This window comes from Heterodontus francisci, chromosome 26 (genome assembly GCF_036365525.1).
Source record: "Heterodontus francisci isolate sHetFra1 chromosome 26, sHetFra1.hap1, whole genome shotgun sequence".
NCBI lineage: Eukaryota > Metazoa > Chordata > Chondrichthyes > Heterodontiformes > Heterodontidae > Heterodontus > Heterodontus francisci.
The window spans coordinates 69,042,544-69,055,129 of record NC_090396.1 but is presented as its reverse complement, the minus strand read 5'-3'; the positions used below and the strand labels follow the sequence as shown (position 1 = coordinate 69,055,129).

The window sequence follows — 12,586 nt, the reverse complement described above, 5'->3', positions numbered from 1 at the left end:
GTACCAACATTACATACACGACTACACGTCAAACATAATTCAATGGCTGTAAATTACTTTGGGAGACTTTGAGGATGTCAATGATGATATATAACACAGGTTCTTACTACTTTTTCTATTGAATCAAGACTGAGGAAAGTCTAAAAATTAGAATTGAGTATTAAACATATAGAATAAGTAGAGCAAATGTATTTCATCCAAAGTCAATTAGTACCTTAAAAAAGAAGATATGGTTAAATGTCTACTTATGAGCATGATTATGTCTGTCTTAGAACACAATCAGTTCCTTTATTATAACAAGATGGTTCCTATCACTACATAATTATATTTTCTGGTGTCCTTATAATCCTAACCTCAGATGGGCATGTACTGGTGTTTCCTATAACGGGCATCCTTGCACCTTTCTGAATCAAGTTCCAATTTAGTGCCAACATTTGTTGCTTTTTCAGCTCTGAGCTGCAGACACTCATTCACTGGGAACTGGATACCATCTCCTCAAACTCACCACATTATGATTTCTTACAGCAACCTGAAAAGTGACTTTAACCCGAGCAGTCTAACCCAATTCAAACCCACGTCCGAGAGGTGAAGGACAGAGCTTTAAATCAACTGCACTTCCCACCCCGAAAGACTAAAAGATCCACAAGAACACAAGAAATAGGAAAAAGAGTGGACCATATGGCCCATCAAGTCTGCTCCGCCATTTAAAAATGATGATGGCTGACCTTAGAATTCAACTATACTTTCCCACCCACTCGCCATATCCCTTGATTTCCTGAGAGACCAAAAATCTGTCTATCGCAGCCTTAAATGTATTCAATGATGGAGCATCCACAACCCTCTGGGGTAGAGAATTCCAAAGATTCACAACCCTTTGAGTGAAGTAATTTCTCATCTCAGTCCCAAATGATTGGCAGCTTATCCTGACACTGTGCCCCCATGTTTTAGAATCCCCGAAATAATCTTAGTGTCTACCCTATCCAGCCCCTTTAGAATCTCAATAAGATCACCTCTCATTCTTCTAAACACCAGAGAATACAGGTCCAATTTACTTAGTTTCTCATCAAAGGACAACTCCCTCATCCCAGGGACCAATCTAGCGAATTTTCGCTGCACTGCCTCCAATGCAAGTATATCCTTTCTTAAATGTGGAGACTGTGACAGAAAACCCACATGCCAAATGGAAAAATATTAATTTTGTCGCATGAAACTTCACCTGAGACTTTTTACTAGACATTATTAATATATAACTCTTAAAGAACAGAACAGCTAAAGATGGCCAAGCACAATTCCCATATGAGAAGCCAAAGGCCAATTGAGAGACAGAGGTAATTACCCCGTCTAGCCAAAACAATGGAGGTACACTCTGATTCGATTATTTAGAATAGGTTTTGCCAATTTGGCTTTTGTCAAGTGCGTCGTCAAGCCATCGACTTTGAAAGAGCCAACCACCACCACCCCCCGCCCCCCCACCCCCAAGTATATTTGCACAGCTGGAGAGAAGAACTTGGAATTTCAAACAACCTTCCAGAATCTTCGGTTTTCAAACAAGGAGCTGGTCACATGATATACCTGCCTGTGTAACTGAGTTTGTGAATTGTGCCTCAGAAGACAGACAGTAACTGAACTCCAAAGAAGAAAACAGCACCTCTCTCTTTCTCTCTGGTCTCCCTCTCCAGCAAAGTCCGAAGGGAGTCTCGGCTGCAGCTAAAACTCAAATCTACAGACCATCACAGGCAAAAACCAAGAGGCCGGATAAAGCCCATCTTCGGCCTTCCGGAACCAGAAAAGCAAGCCTGAATTGTGCATGGCCCAGCAAGGACTTAAAGACTTTAACTTCAATTAAGGACACTGAACCTCAGTACTTGAATTCCAATAATTACGGACCTTACTTCAACCTCTCAACTCTATCTTTTCTCCCTCTGTATCTATGTGTGTGTGTGTGTGTGTGTGTGTGTGTGTGTGTGTGTGTGTGTGTGTGTGTGTGTGCGTCTCGTAAGAATGTGAACGTTGATGCCTCACGTATTTTAGTAATTTTAACCGGTTTAGCGTGATAAGTTTAGTAAACTTACATCTTTCTTGTTTAAACTCAAGAAAACCAGTCTGATTGTTTCATTTGTAATTATATTTGAGGAACAGTGTGTTAGGGCTCACTGAGGTGGTAAGCTAAATCACTGTGTTAAAAGAATAAACCCTGTTACAATCAAACCAGAGAAGGGGCGAAAGGGGAGCCTGAGACCCCTTCCTCACCTGGTCGCAACAAGACTAAAACTGCACACAGGATTCCAGATGTGGTCTCACCAAAGCCCTGTACAATTGTAGCAATACTTCCTTATTCCTGTACTCCAATCCCCTTGTAATAAAGGCCAACATGCCATTTGCCTTCCCAATTGCTTGCTGTACCTGCATGTTAACTTTCTGCTTTCCTTGTACAAGCACACCCAAGTCTCTCTGAACATCGACATTTACAAGTTTCACATATTTTAAAAGATATTCTGCTTTTCTATTCTTACAACCAAAGTGCATAACTTCACACTTCCCTACACTAAACTCCATCTGCCATCTTGTTTTCCACTCACTTAACCTGTCTATATCTCTTTGCAGCCTATGTCCTCCCCACAGCTGCATGTTGTGTGCTATATACTCCTATTTCTATAAAATATGAAGTGGCCAACTGTGTAACAGCCCCGACAAACAAATTTTTCTGCAGCACCTGTGGAAGAGCCTCTCACTCTAGAATTGGCCTTTATAGCCACTCCAGGCGCTGCTCCACACACCACTGACCACCTCCAGGCGCTTACCCATTGTCTCTCGAGATAAGGAGGCCAAAGAAATGAAGTGGCCACTAATCTGTAGTAGAAAGTAGCCACTTCAATAAGAACAGAAATTCCTGGAAATCCATTAGAATTACCTGAAACATTAATCTATCTTTGCTCTTTTCTGCCCAATGCTGTGTATTTCCAAGATTTCCTGCTTTTATTTCATGCTTCCAGCATTCACAGATTTTCTACAGATCTCCAAGTAGTAACTTTAAGTACACACAGGGCAGTTTTTACTGTGAAATTAAAACCAAAGAAGGGTATGTTCAGTATAAACACGTCAGTGATATAATAATCACGTTCATGTCCTTCAGACATGAAAAGCGACTAATTGAGCAACTTGAACCATACAACATCAGCCCCCGACTACAAACCCAAATCCAATTGCATCCCAAGAGAAGTTTGGCATGCAGACGTTCCTTTACATGGTCAAATAAAATCTTGGCTTGATGTAAGGGATGAAGGGGTGTCCCTTCACTCAGATGCTTGATAAGTCAACCAAGGAGTTAATTTCACATCAATCAAGGAGTCCAAGGTCTGGACCATCACCTTCCAGAGGAAGATTACCTGGAAGCAGTATGCACGTTCATGCCATGGATGTCAGTACTTAGACAATTAATACAAATCTAACAAGAAAATCATAACAAATAACAATCTCACAATAAAAGAACACAACATTAGAAATAAAACACCTGCACTCATTTATCTTACTGTTATGTTAGTGGTAATATTTTCTTCATTTGATCTAAGTGTTGGACTTGCTGAACATGAACGTTATGTTACCTTGCCATTGTACGTGTGTCTTCGCCTGTAACAAAACCACAAAACAGTAACAATCAGTATTCCAGGAATTTAAACTGCACAGCTCCGAAACATAGGGGTAATGATAACCATCTTATCCAGGGGAACACCTACATACTGTCACCATGTATGACCTGAATGGTAGAGGATTACATTTAATAACTAAAATATGTCTTGCAAGTCAAATGATGGTCATAAGAACAGTTTTGACCTGTTGTTAAATAACACTGCACAATTCTCAAAGGCAGGTTTCAAAGTTGCAATATTTTATGGCTCATTTTCTATTTGTAAATGAGTTTCTCCCTTACTTTAGGTACTCTCGCCATTTGATACCATTCACCATTCTTGCACCTGTCCAGGCATGGATACTCCACTTCTATAATCAGTAACCAAGAACAGTAGCTAGAAGGCATCCGATTGGCTTAGATTGTATTTTCCCCAGGAACCATTTGGGAAAGCACCTTGCCTCCACTCAGTGCTGTGCTCCAACAGTCCTGGCTGGGACTGTGAAGATGCTGTGTGAAAAATTGTGGCTTTATGCCCTTTCATTCTATCCAGCAGTCTGGATGGCTCACCACACTGCATACCTGAAACATCAGCAATATTCTTTTCCATATGCTTGTGCCACAATCTGCACCACGCAAGTACACTTTCTCACCATTATTTGAGAGAAAGTTATTTCCAAAATAAAATATAAATCACTTATTCATAAAATACTGGAATCCTGCACCCTAAGGGAATTTATGTGCACATCATTCAAACAATATTTATTTTTGAATATTGCAGTCTTAAGTAGCACAAGTACAGAACATCCAATATGTTCTACAGAAAAAAATTCCCCACAATGAGTTTGAACTCCCAACGTTGTCATCAAGGAGATAGCAGTGAGCAGAGAATGAATATTTCCCCAAAGGGAGGGAAGCACAGTCCTAACAGGTCACTGTCATGCCCCAAGTAATAGCCAGGCAAAAGTGACATCAGCAAGTAAGGGGTGGGGGGGGTGGCGGGAGCTAATTTTTGGTACACAGTCCACTGACACCCAGAGGTAGAAATCCCTCCCAGCCATTTTATACAAATTAAATTCCTGAGTTCACTAAAACAAGTTTTTAAACTGTTCAAAATAAAATAAATGGGTTTATGTCACAAATTAGCAGAGATTAATTTATTTCCTTCAGACAGGAAAAGGGAGTAAGTGAAGATATACATTTTCTTGATCTCTGTTGGCAAAAGGGAAAACATAATAATTGGAAAATCAATCTAAACATGTAGGGCTCGATTTTACCGACCCCCCCCACCCCCCCCCAACGTCAGGTTTTGTGGCGGGAGGGGCTGGAAAATGCCCCTGGGAGAGCGCTGCCACCAACCTGATGCTGCGAAGGCCGGGCCCGATACTACCAGCAAGACCTTGAAGTGGTCCCGCAGCCCCCCCCGGAAAAGGGACTCCAATTTGAATATTTACATAAATTAAAATGATTGATTTAATTAATCTCATGCCACAGCCCGATGTCCCGCTGCAAGCTTCGGCCGGACGGTCAGCACTCCCGTACCGTCGGATCCCCATCCGGGGAAACAAGGCGCAACACTGGTGGTGGGGGGTGCTGGGGGGAGTCAACTTAACGTCATGGGTGTAGGGGATGGTGGGAAGGGTCATAGTTGAACGTTTCTGCAGTTTCGGGGCGGTGGGGGGAGGTGGAAACAAGGTCAGAGAGTAAAGATAAGTGTTTCGGAGGGGGAAAGGGCAAATGATCAATTGGTCATTAATCATTTGAGGGGGTGAGAGAGGTGTATTTATGTATTTTAATTCAATTTATCTTTAAATATTTAAATTAACCAGTGGGGCTGATAGCCCTTTAAAAATAGCATTAGCGTCTGCACACAGGCAGCTGATGCCACTGCCAGTGACGGACAGCCTGCCCCCTCCAAGCAATCGGGTGGGGGGCAACACGCTCCAGGGATGCAAATGAGCCACCGCACGGAAGATTGCGGCAGCTCTATGACGTGTGACCCGTAGCGAGATTATAAACTCCAGCCCATAGCATATGTGAGGCAGAGCCCAATACAAAGTCAATACAAAGGAATGAAACCGGACGGACCACTCGGCATCGACCAAGGCACCGGAAACGACAACGGCAAACCCAGCCCCGTCGACCCTGCAAAGTCCTCCTTACTAACATCTGGGGGCTTGTGCCAAAGTTGGGAGAGCTGTCCCACAGACTAGTCAAGCAACAGCCTGACATAGTCATACTCATGGAATCAGACCTGACAGACAATGTCCCAGACACTGCCATCACAATCCCCGGGTATGTCCTGTCCCACCGGCAGGACAGACCCACCAGAGGTGGTGGCACAGTGGTATACAGTAGAGAGGGAGTTGCCCTGGGAGTCCTCAACATCGACTCCAGACCCTATGAAGTCTCATGGCATCAGGTCAAACATAGGCAAGGTAACCTCCTACTGATTACCACCTACCACACTCCCTCAGCTGATGACTCAGTACTCCACCATGTTGAACACCACTTGGAGGAAGCACTGAGGGTGGCAAGGGCACAAAATGTACTCTGGGTGGGGGACTTCAACGTCCATCACCAAGAGTGGCTCGGTAGCAACACTACTGACCGAAATGGCCAAGTCCTAAAGGACATAGCTGCTAGACTGGGTCTGCGGCAGGTGGTGGGGGAACCAACACGAGGGAAAAACATACTTGACCTCGTCCTCACCAATCTGCCTGATGCCGATGCTTCTGTCCATGACTGTATTGGTAGGAGTGACCACTGCACAGTCCTTGTGGAGACAAAGTCCCGCCTTCACATTGAGGATACCGTCCATCGTGTTGTGTGGCACTATCACCGTGCTAAATGGGATAGATTTCGAACGGATCTATCAATGCAAAACTGGGCATACATGAGGCGCTGTGGGCCATCAGCAGCAACAGAATTGTACTCAACCACAATCTGTAACCTCATGGCCTGGCATATCCCCCTACTGTACCATTACCATCAAGCCAGGAGACCAACCCTGGTTCAATGAAGAGTGCAGGAGGCCATGCCAGGAGCAGAACCAGGCATACCTCAAAATGAGGTGTCAACCTGGTGAAGCTACAACACTGGACTACTTGCATGCCAAACCGCGTCAGCAACATGCGATAGACAGAGCTAAGCGATCCCATAACCAACGGATCAGATCTAAGCTCTGCAGTCCTGCCACATCCAGCCGTGAATGGTGGTGGACAATTAAACAACTAACTGGAGGAGGTGGCTCCACAAATATCCCCATCCTCAATGATGGGGGAGCCCAGCACATCAGTGCGAAAGATAAGGCTGAAGCATTTGCAACAATCTTCAGCCAGAAGTGCCGAGTTGATGATCCATCTCTACCCCATCCTGAAGTCCCCAGCATCACAGATGCCAGAATTCAGCCAATTAGATTCACTCCGCATGATATCAAGAAACAACTGAAGGCACTGGATACTGCAAAAGCTATGGGCCCTGACAATATCCCGGCAATAGTACTGAAAACCTGCGTTCCAGAACTTGCCCCCCTCACTGCCAAGCTGTTCCAGTACAGCTACAACACTGGCATCTACCCTGCAACGTGGAAAATTGCCCAGGTATGTCCTGTACACAAAAAGGAGGACAAGTCCAACCCGGCCAATTACCGCCCCATCAACCTACTCTCAATCATCAGTAAAGCTATGGCAGGTGTCATCAACAGTGCCATCAAGCGGCACTTGCTTAGCAATAACCTGCTCAGTGACTCACATTTTGGGTTCCGCCAGGGCCACTCAGCTCCTGACCTCATTACAGCCTTGGTTCAAACATGGACTAAAGAGCTGAATTCCAAAGGTGAGGTGAGAGTGACTGCCCTTGACATCAAGGCAGCATTTGACCGAGTATGGCATCAAGGAACCCTAGCAAAACTGAGGTCAATAGGAATCAGGGGGGAAACCCTCCGCTGGCTGGAGTCATACCTAGCACAAAGGAAGATGGTTGTGGTTGTTGGAGGTCAATCATCTGAGCTCCAGGACATCACTGCAGGAGTTCCTCAGGGTAGTGTCCTGGGCCCAACCACCTTCAGCTGCTTCATCAATGACCTTCCTTCAATCATAAGGTCAGAAGTGGGATGGTCGCTGATGATTGCACAATGTTCAGCACCATTCGTGACTCCTCAGATACCGAAGCAATCCGCGTAGAAATGCAGCAAGACCTGGACAATATCCAGGCTTGGGCTGATAAGTGGCAAGTAACATTCGTGCCACACAAGTGCCAGGCAATGACCATCTCCAACAAGAGAGAATCTAACCATCTCCCCTTGACATTCAACAGCATTACCATCACTGAATCCCCCACTATCAACATCCTAGGGGGTACCATTGACCAGAAACTGAACTGGAGTAGCCATATAAACACCGTGGCTACAAGAGCAGGTCAGAGGCTAGGAATCCTGAGGCGAGTAACTCACCTCCTGACTCCCCAAAGCCTGTCCACCATCTACAAGGCACAAGTCAGGAGTGTGATGGAATACTCTCCACTTGCCTGGATGGGTGCAGCTCCAACAACACTCAAGAAGCTCGACACCATCCAGGACAAAGCAGCCCGCTTGATTGGCACACCATCTACAAATATTCACTCCCTCCACCACCAACGTATAGTGGCAGCAGTGTGTACCATCTACAAGATGCACTGCAGCAATGCACCAAGGCTCCTTAGACAGCACCTTCCAAACCTGCGACCTCTACCAACTGGAAGAACAAGGGCAGCAAATACATGGGAACACCACCACTTGCAAGTTCCCCTCCAAGTCACACACCATCCTGACTTGGAACTATATCGCCGTTCCTTCACTGTCGCTGGGTCAAAATCCTGGAACTCCCTTCCTAACAGCACTGTGGGTGTACCTACCTCACATGGACTGCAGCAGTTCAAGAAGGCAGCTCACCACCACCTTCTCAAGGGAAATAGGGATGGGCAATAAATGCTGGTCTGGCCAGCGTCGCCCACATCCCATGAATGAATTATTAAAAAAAAATAACTTATAATTTCTCACATGCAGTGGAGCCACAAGAATCAATCAGTTCAACACTTTTATTCCAGCAAATACTGGACTGATTTAAATAAAGTAAACTACTCTACAGGGTAGCCCGACAGCAACAACAGTGATCACTGGGTCGCTACAAAGCAGAACTTGAGTTTGAATTCGGATTGTAACTGGAAATTGTAGGATTTCACTAAAGTGTGAAGTTCTGACCTCCTGACCAGACCATCAGAAGGAGGCATGGAAAAAAAAACTGGCCAAGGAAGGACGCCCTTCTAGGACTGCTGAAACATGAGCTGCAATTTTACGATGGGGTGGGTGGCCCACCCACTGGCCAAAAAGTCGGTGCTGTGCCCATCTCCAACAGGCCTGGAGGTCCAGACCAGATTTTACATGCCCCTGGCCCTTAGTTGGTCTTGGGTGGGACTGCCACCTCATTGAGGCAGGAAGTCCCTCTTAACGGAGCTGCCGCTGCTCTCTCTCTCCAGCCTCTGAGCTTTTGGCAGGCATTTTAAATCTCCGTCGTGCTCCGTGGCTCACTGTCTCTCTCTGGCCTCTGAACTGTTGGCGGGCATTTTAAATTCTCTCCCTCTGAACCTTTGGCGGGTGTCTCTCTGTCTCTCATTCCCCCTCCCCCCACTACTCCACTGCTGGGACTACACCCAGCTTCAGGATGAGGATGAAGGATGGCCCCAGAAAAAAGCGTATTTCGGGCCTCGCCAGGGACAATCAGCCGGGCCCTAGCGAGTCAGGGGTGGAGGTCAGTTAGGCAGGCAGGGGTGGTGGGGGTTGTGTTTTGCGCTGGGGCTTCAGGGACAGCCCTCCATGTGGCACAGGGTGCCCGATCAGGAGGGGCACTACCAACTCGCCGCTGCCCTGCGTAAATTGGCAGTGGAGGCAGCAGCAGGTCGGTAACCAAAAGCTTAGTTAGATACCTTTGATCGTTTTGGCTTACGCTTTGGAATTCCACCTAAAGCCCTCTACCTCAACACCACCACCTTCTCCCCCTTTGAAATCCTCCTTAAAGTCCCCTCTCACTAAGCTTTTGGTTACCCATCTTACCGACCCTACTTTGGCTTGTCCATTTTTTAATTATGCTTTTGTGAAGTGCTATGGTTTCTCTGTTGAAGGCACTATGTAAAATGCAAGTTGTTGGACAGAAAAGGTCAGTTTCAGGATTTCTTCCTTTTTATTGCCATATGCTTTTGAGAGGAGGGGAAGTCACTTGTGAGCAATCTGTAAATTTGAGAGTTGCCCTGTATTCAGTATCAGAAAAGGGTAGTTCCTGCTATCCTAATATTTTTTAGGCGTTCGCCAGAGCTGGCGGGCAGCAAAAAGGCGGGGCTAAAGTGTGGCGAGTCGAAGAGACTTAGCAGTTGGCAGGAAAAAAGACAGAGGCCAACTGTGTAACAGCCTCAACAAACAATTTTTTCTGCAGCACCTGTGGAAGAGCCCGTCACTCTAGAATTGGCCTTTATAGCCACTCCAGGCGCTGCTCCACACACCACTGACCACCTCCAGGCGTTTACCCACTGTCTCTCGAGATAAGGAGGCCAAATAAATATTTTTACAACAAATCCAGTATCTGATGAGAGAACAGAGGAATGGGAGGAGGCCATTCAACCTCTCAAGCCTGTTTGGGCATTCAATCCGATTGTACATCAACTCCATTTAGCTGCCATTGCTCCATATCCTTCACTACGCTTACCTAACAAAAATCCATTAATCTGTTTTGATAATTTAAATTTACCCAGCATCCATTGCCTTTTGAGGGTGAGAGTTCCGGATTCTCACTACTATCTGTGTGAAAAAATGCCTCCTGATTTCACTCCTAAACAGTCTAACAGGATGATTTTTTTATTCATTTCACAGGATGTGTGTCACTGGCAAGACCAGCATTTGTTGCTCATCCCTAATTGCCCTCGAGAAGATGGTGGTCAGCCGCCCTCCTGAACCGCTGCAGTCCATCTGGTGCGGGTACATCCACAGTGCTGTTCGGGAGAGTTTTCCAGGATTTTGACCCAGTGGCAGTGAAGGAACGGCGATATAGTTCCAAGTCAGGATGGTGTGTGGCTTGGAGGAGAACTTGCAGATGGTGGTGTTCCCATGCATCTGCTGCCCTTGTCCTTCTTGGTGGAAGAGGTCGCTGGTTTGGAAGATGCTGTTGAAGGAGGCTTGGAGAGCTGCTGCAGTGCACATCTTGTATATGGTACACACTGCTGACACCGTGCATCGGTGGTGGAGGGAGTGAATGTTTAATGGTGGGAATCCCGCGATGGAGCAGAAACTGATGGCCCTTTGGGTCTGACTCCCAGGATCTGTCGTAAGCGAATATAGGTCATCGGCCCTCCAGTACAGGGCATCGCTGACCTCCCTGATGCAGCGGTGCACTGTTGACTGAGTGACCTCACAAAGGTCTCTGGTGGGTCCCTGAAATGATGCAGAGGCGTAAAAGTCAAAGCCGCTGTCACTTTGAGGGCCACAAGCAGATGTCCACCAAAGCCCATGGGCTGCAGGTCATCATTGAGCAGGGCACAAAGATGTGTCACCGCCTCTCTCGACATCTGCAGTCGCCTCTGACGCTGGCGCTCTGACATCTGCAGGTATGTCATGCGTGGCCTGTAGATGCACAGCGATCTGTAGTGGTGAGCTCTCCTTGGGGGCAGCTGCTGCTCACGACCGGGGGCCTCTATGTGGGCTGCAACTGCCTGCTGGTTTTGCCTGCGTTACATATGGATCCTCACTCGAAGCGGATCAAATAATATAGGATGAGCCATACCCATCTTCAAGTTGCAATTAAACTCGGTTCCTTCACTTCAAGGGTTCCTAAAAGGGCAGCCATTGATGTTGACTGGTACATCAGGTGCTTTCATGCATCAACTATGTGGCGTGGCATGGCACTACCCGTCTGAGTTCCCACTAACAGTGGCACAGCATGACCACATTAAGATTGTAACAGCTGCATCGATTGCCCCACCAGCCAGATAATCTTTACATGCCTACCGTTTCTGGCACCCTCCCCACACACAGGGTGACTCGAGTGCCATTGTTCCTTCACTCACAAACAAACAATGGCACAGAGGGGCCACCGTTTACGGAGGAAGGGTACACAGTACCTCCCTTCATGCCTGCAGAGCTGTGCCCCAAGTAATACCATCCCCCCTCCCACCTCCCTTCATGCCCGCAGAGTTTAATTATTTATTTAGAGATACAGCACTGAAACAGGCCCTTCGGCCCACCGAGTCTGTGCCGACCAACAACCATCCATTTATACTAACCCTACAGTAATCCCATATTCCCTCCCTACACTAGGAGCAATTTACAACGGCCAATTTACCTATCACCTGTAAGTCTTTGGATGTGGGAGGAAACCGGGGCACCCAGCGAAAACCCACGCAGACACAGGGAGAACTTGCAAACTCCACACAGGCAGTACCCAGAATCGAACCCAGGTCCCTGGAGCTGTGAGGCTACAGTGCTAACCACTGCGCTGCCCACAGAGACCCAGTAATCCCATCCCCCCTCCCTTCAAGTATGTAGAGGTGAGACCCCGGTATATCCAGACTTACCTGCACTGTCAGTGAGTACTCCTACTTCTGATGTCCCATCGGCTTCTCTCATTCGTGAACGGGACGGCATGTGACAGCTGCCCGTTCAGCGAAAAATGCAGAAATGTGGAGCGACAGGCAGCAGGATGCATTATCAGGCCAGGTAAGTAGTGCTTTACATATGGTAATTGGGGTGCCGCCACCAAGCGGCGGGGGGCCGCTCCGAGGTCTCACCGCCATCAATAAAATGGGGCGGAGCCTTCCCGGTGTCGGGGAGTATGGGGCCTCTCCCTGAAGTATTTTCCAGGCCCCCCCACCACAACCCCCCGACGTCAGAGGGTCAGTAAAATTCAGCACTGGAAGTGGGTTACTTGCCACACAATTCCT

At 47.0% G+C, this 12,586-nt stretch overlaps 1 protein-coding gene across 6 annotated transcripts in view; it reads right to left on the bottom strand.

Annotated features, from left to right (window-relative positions):
- Positions 1-12,586, bottom strand: part of cep112 (centrosomal protein 112) — a 669,222-nt gene that overhangs the window by 569,680 nt on the left and 86,956 nt on the right. For all 6 annotated transcript variants that reach the window (XM_068058509.1, XM_068058505.1, XM_068058504.1 and 3 more), the window contains one exon: positions 3,603-3,627. In XM_068058509.1, coding sequence (XP_067914610.1) covers positions 3,603-3,627 — 25 coding nt within the window. The remainder of the gene's footprint in view (positions 1-3,602; positions 3,628-12,586) is intronic.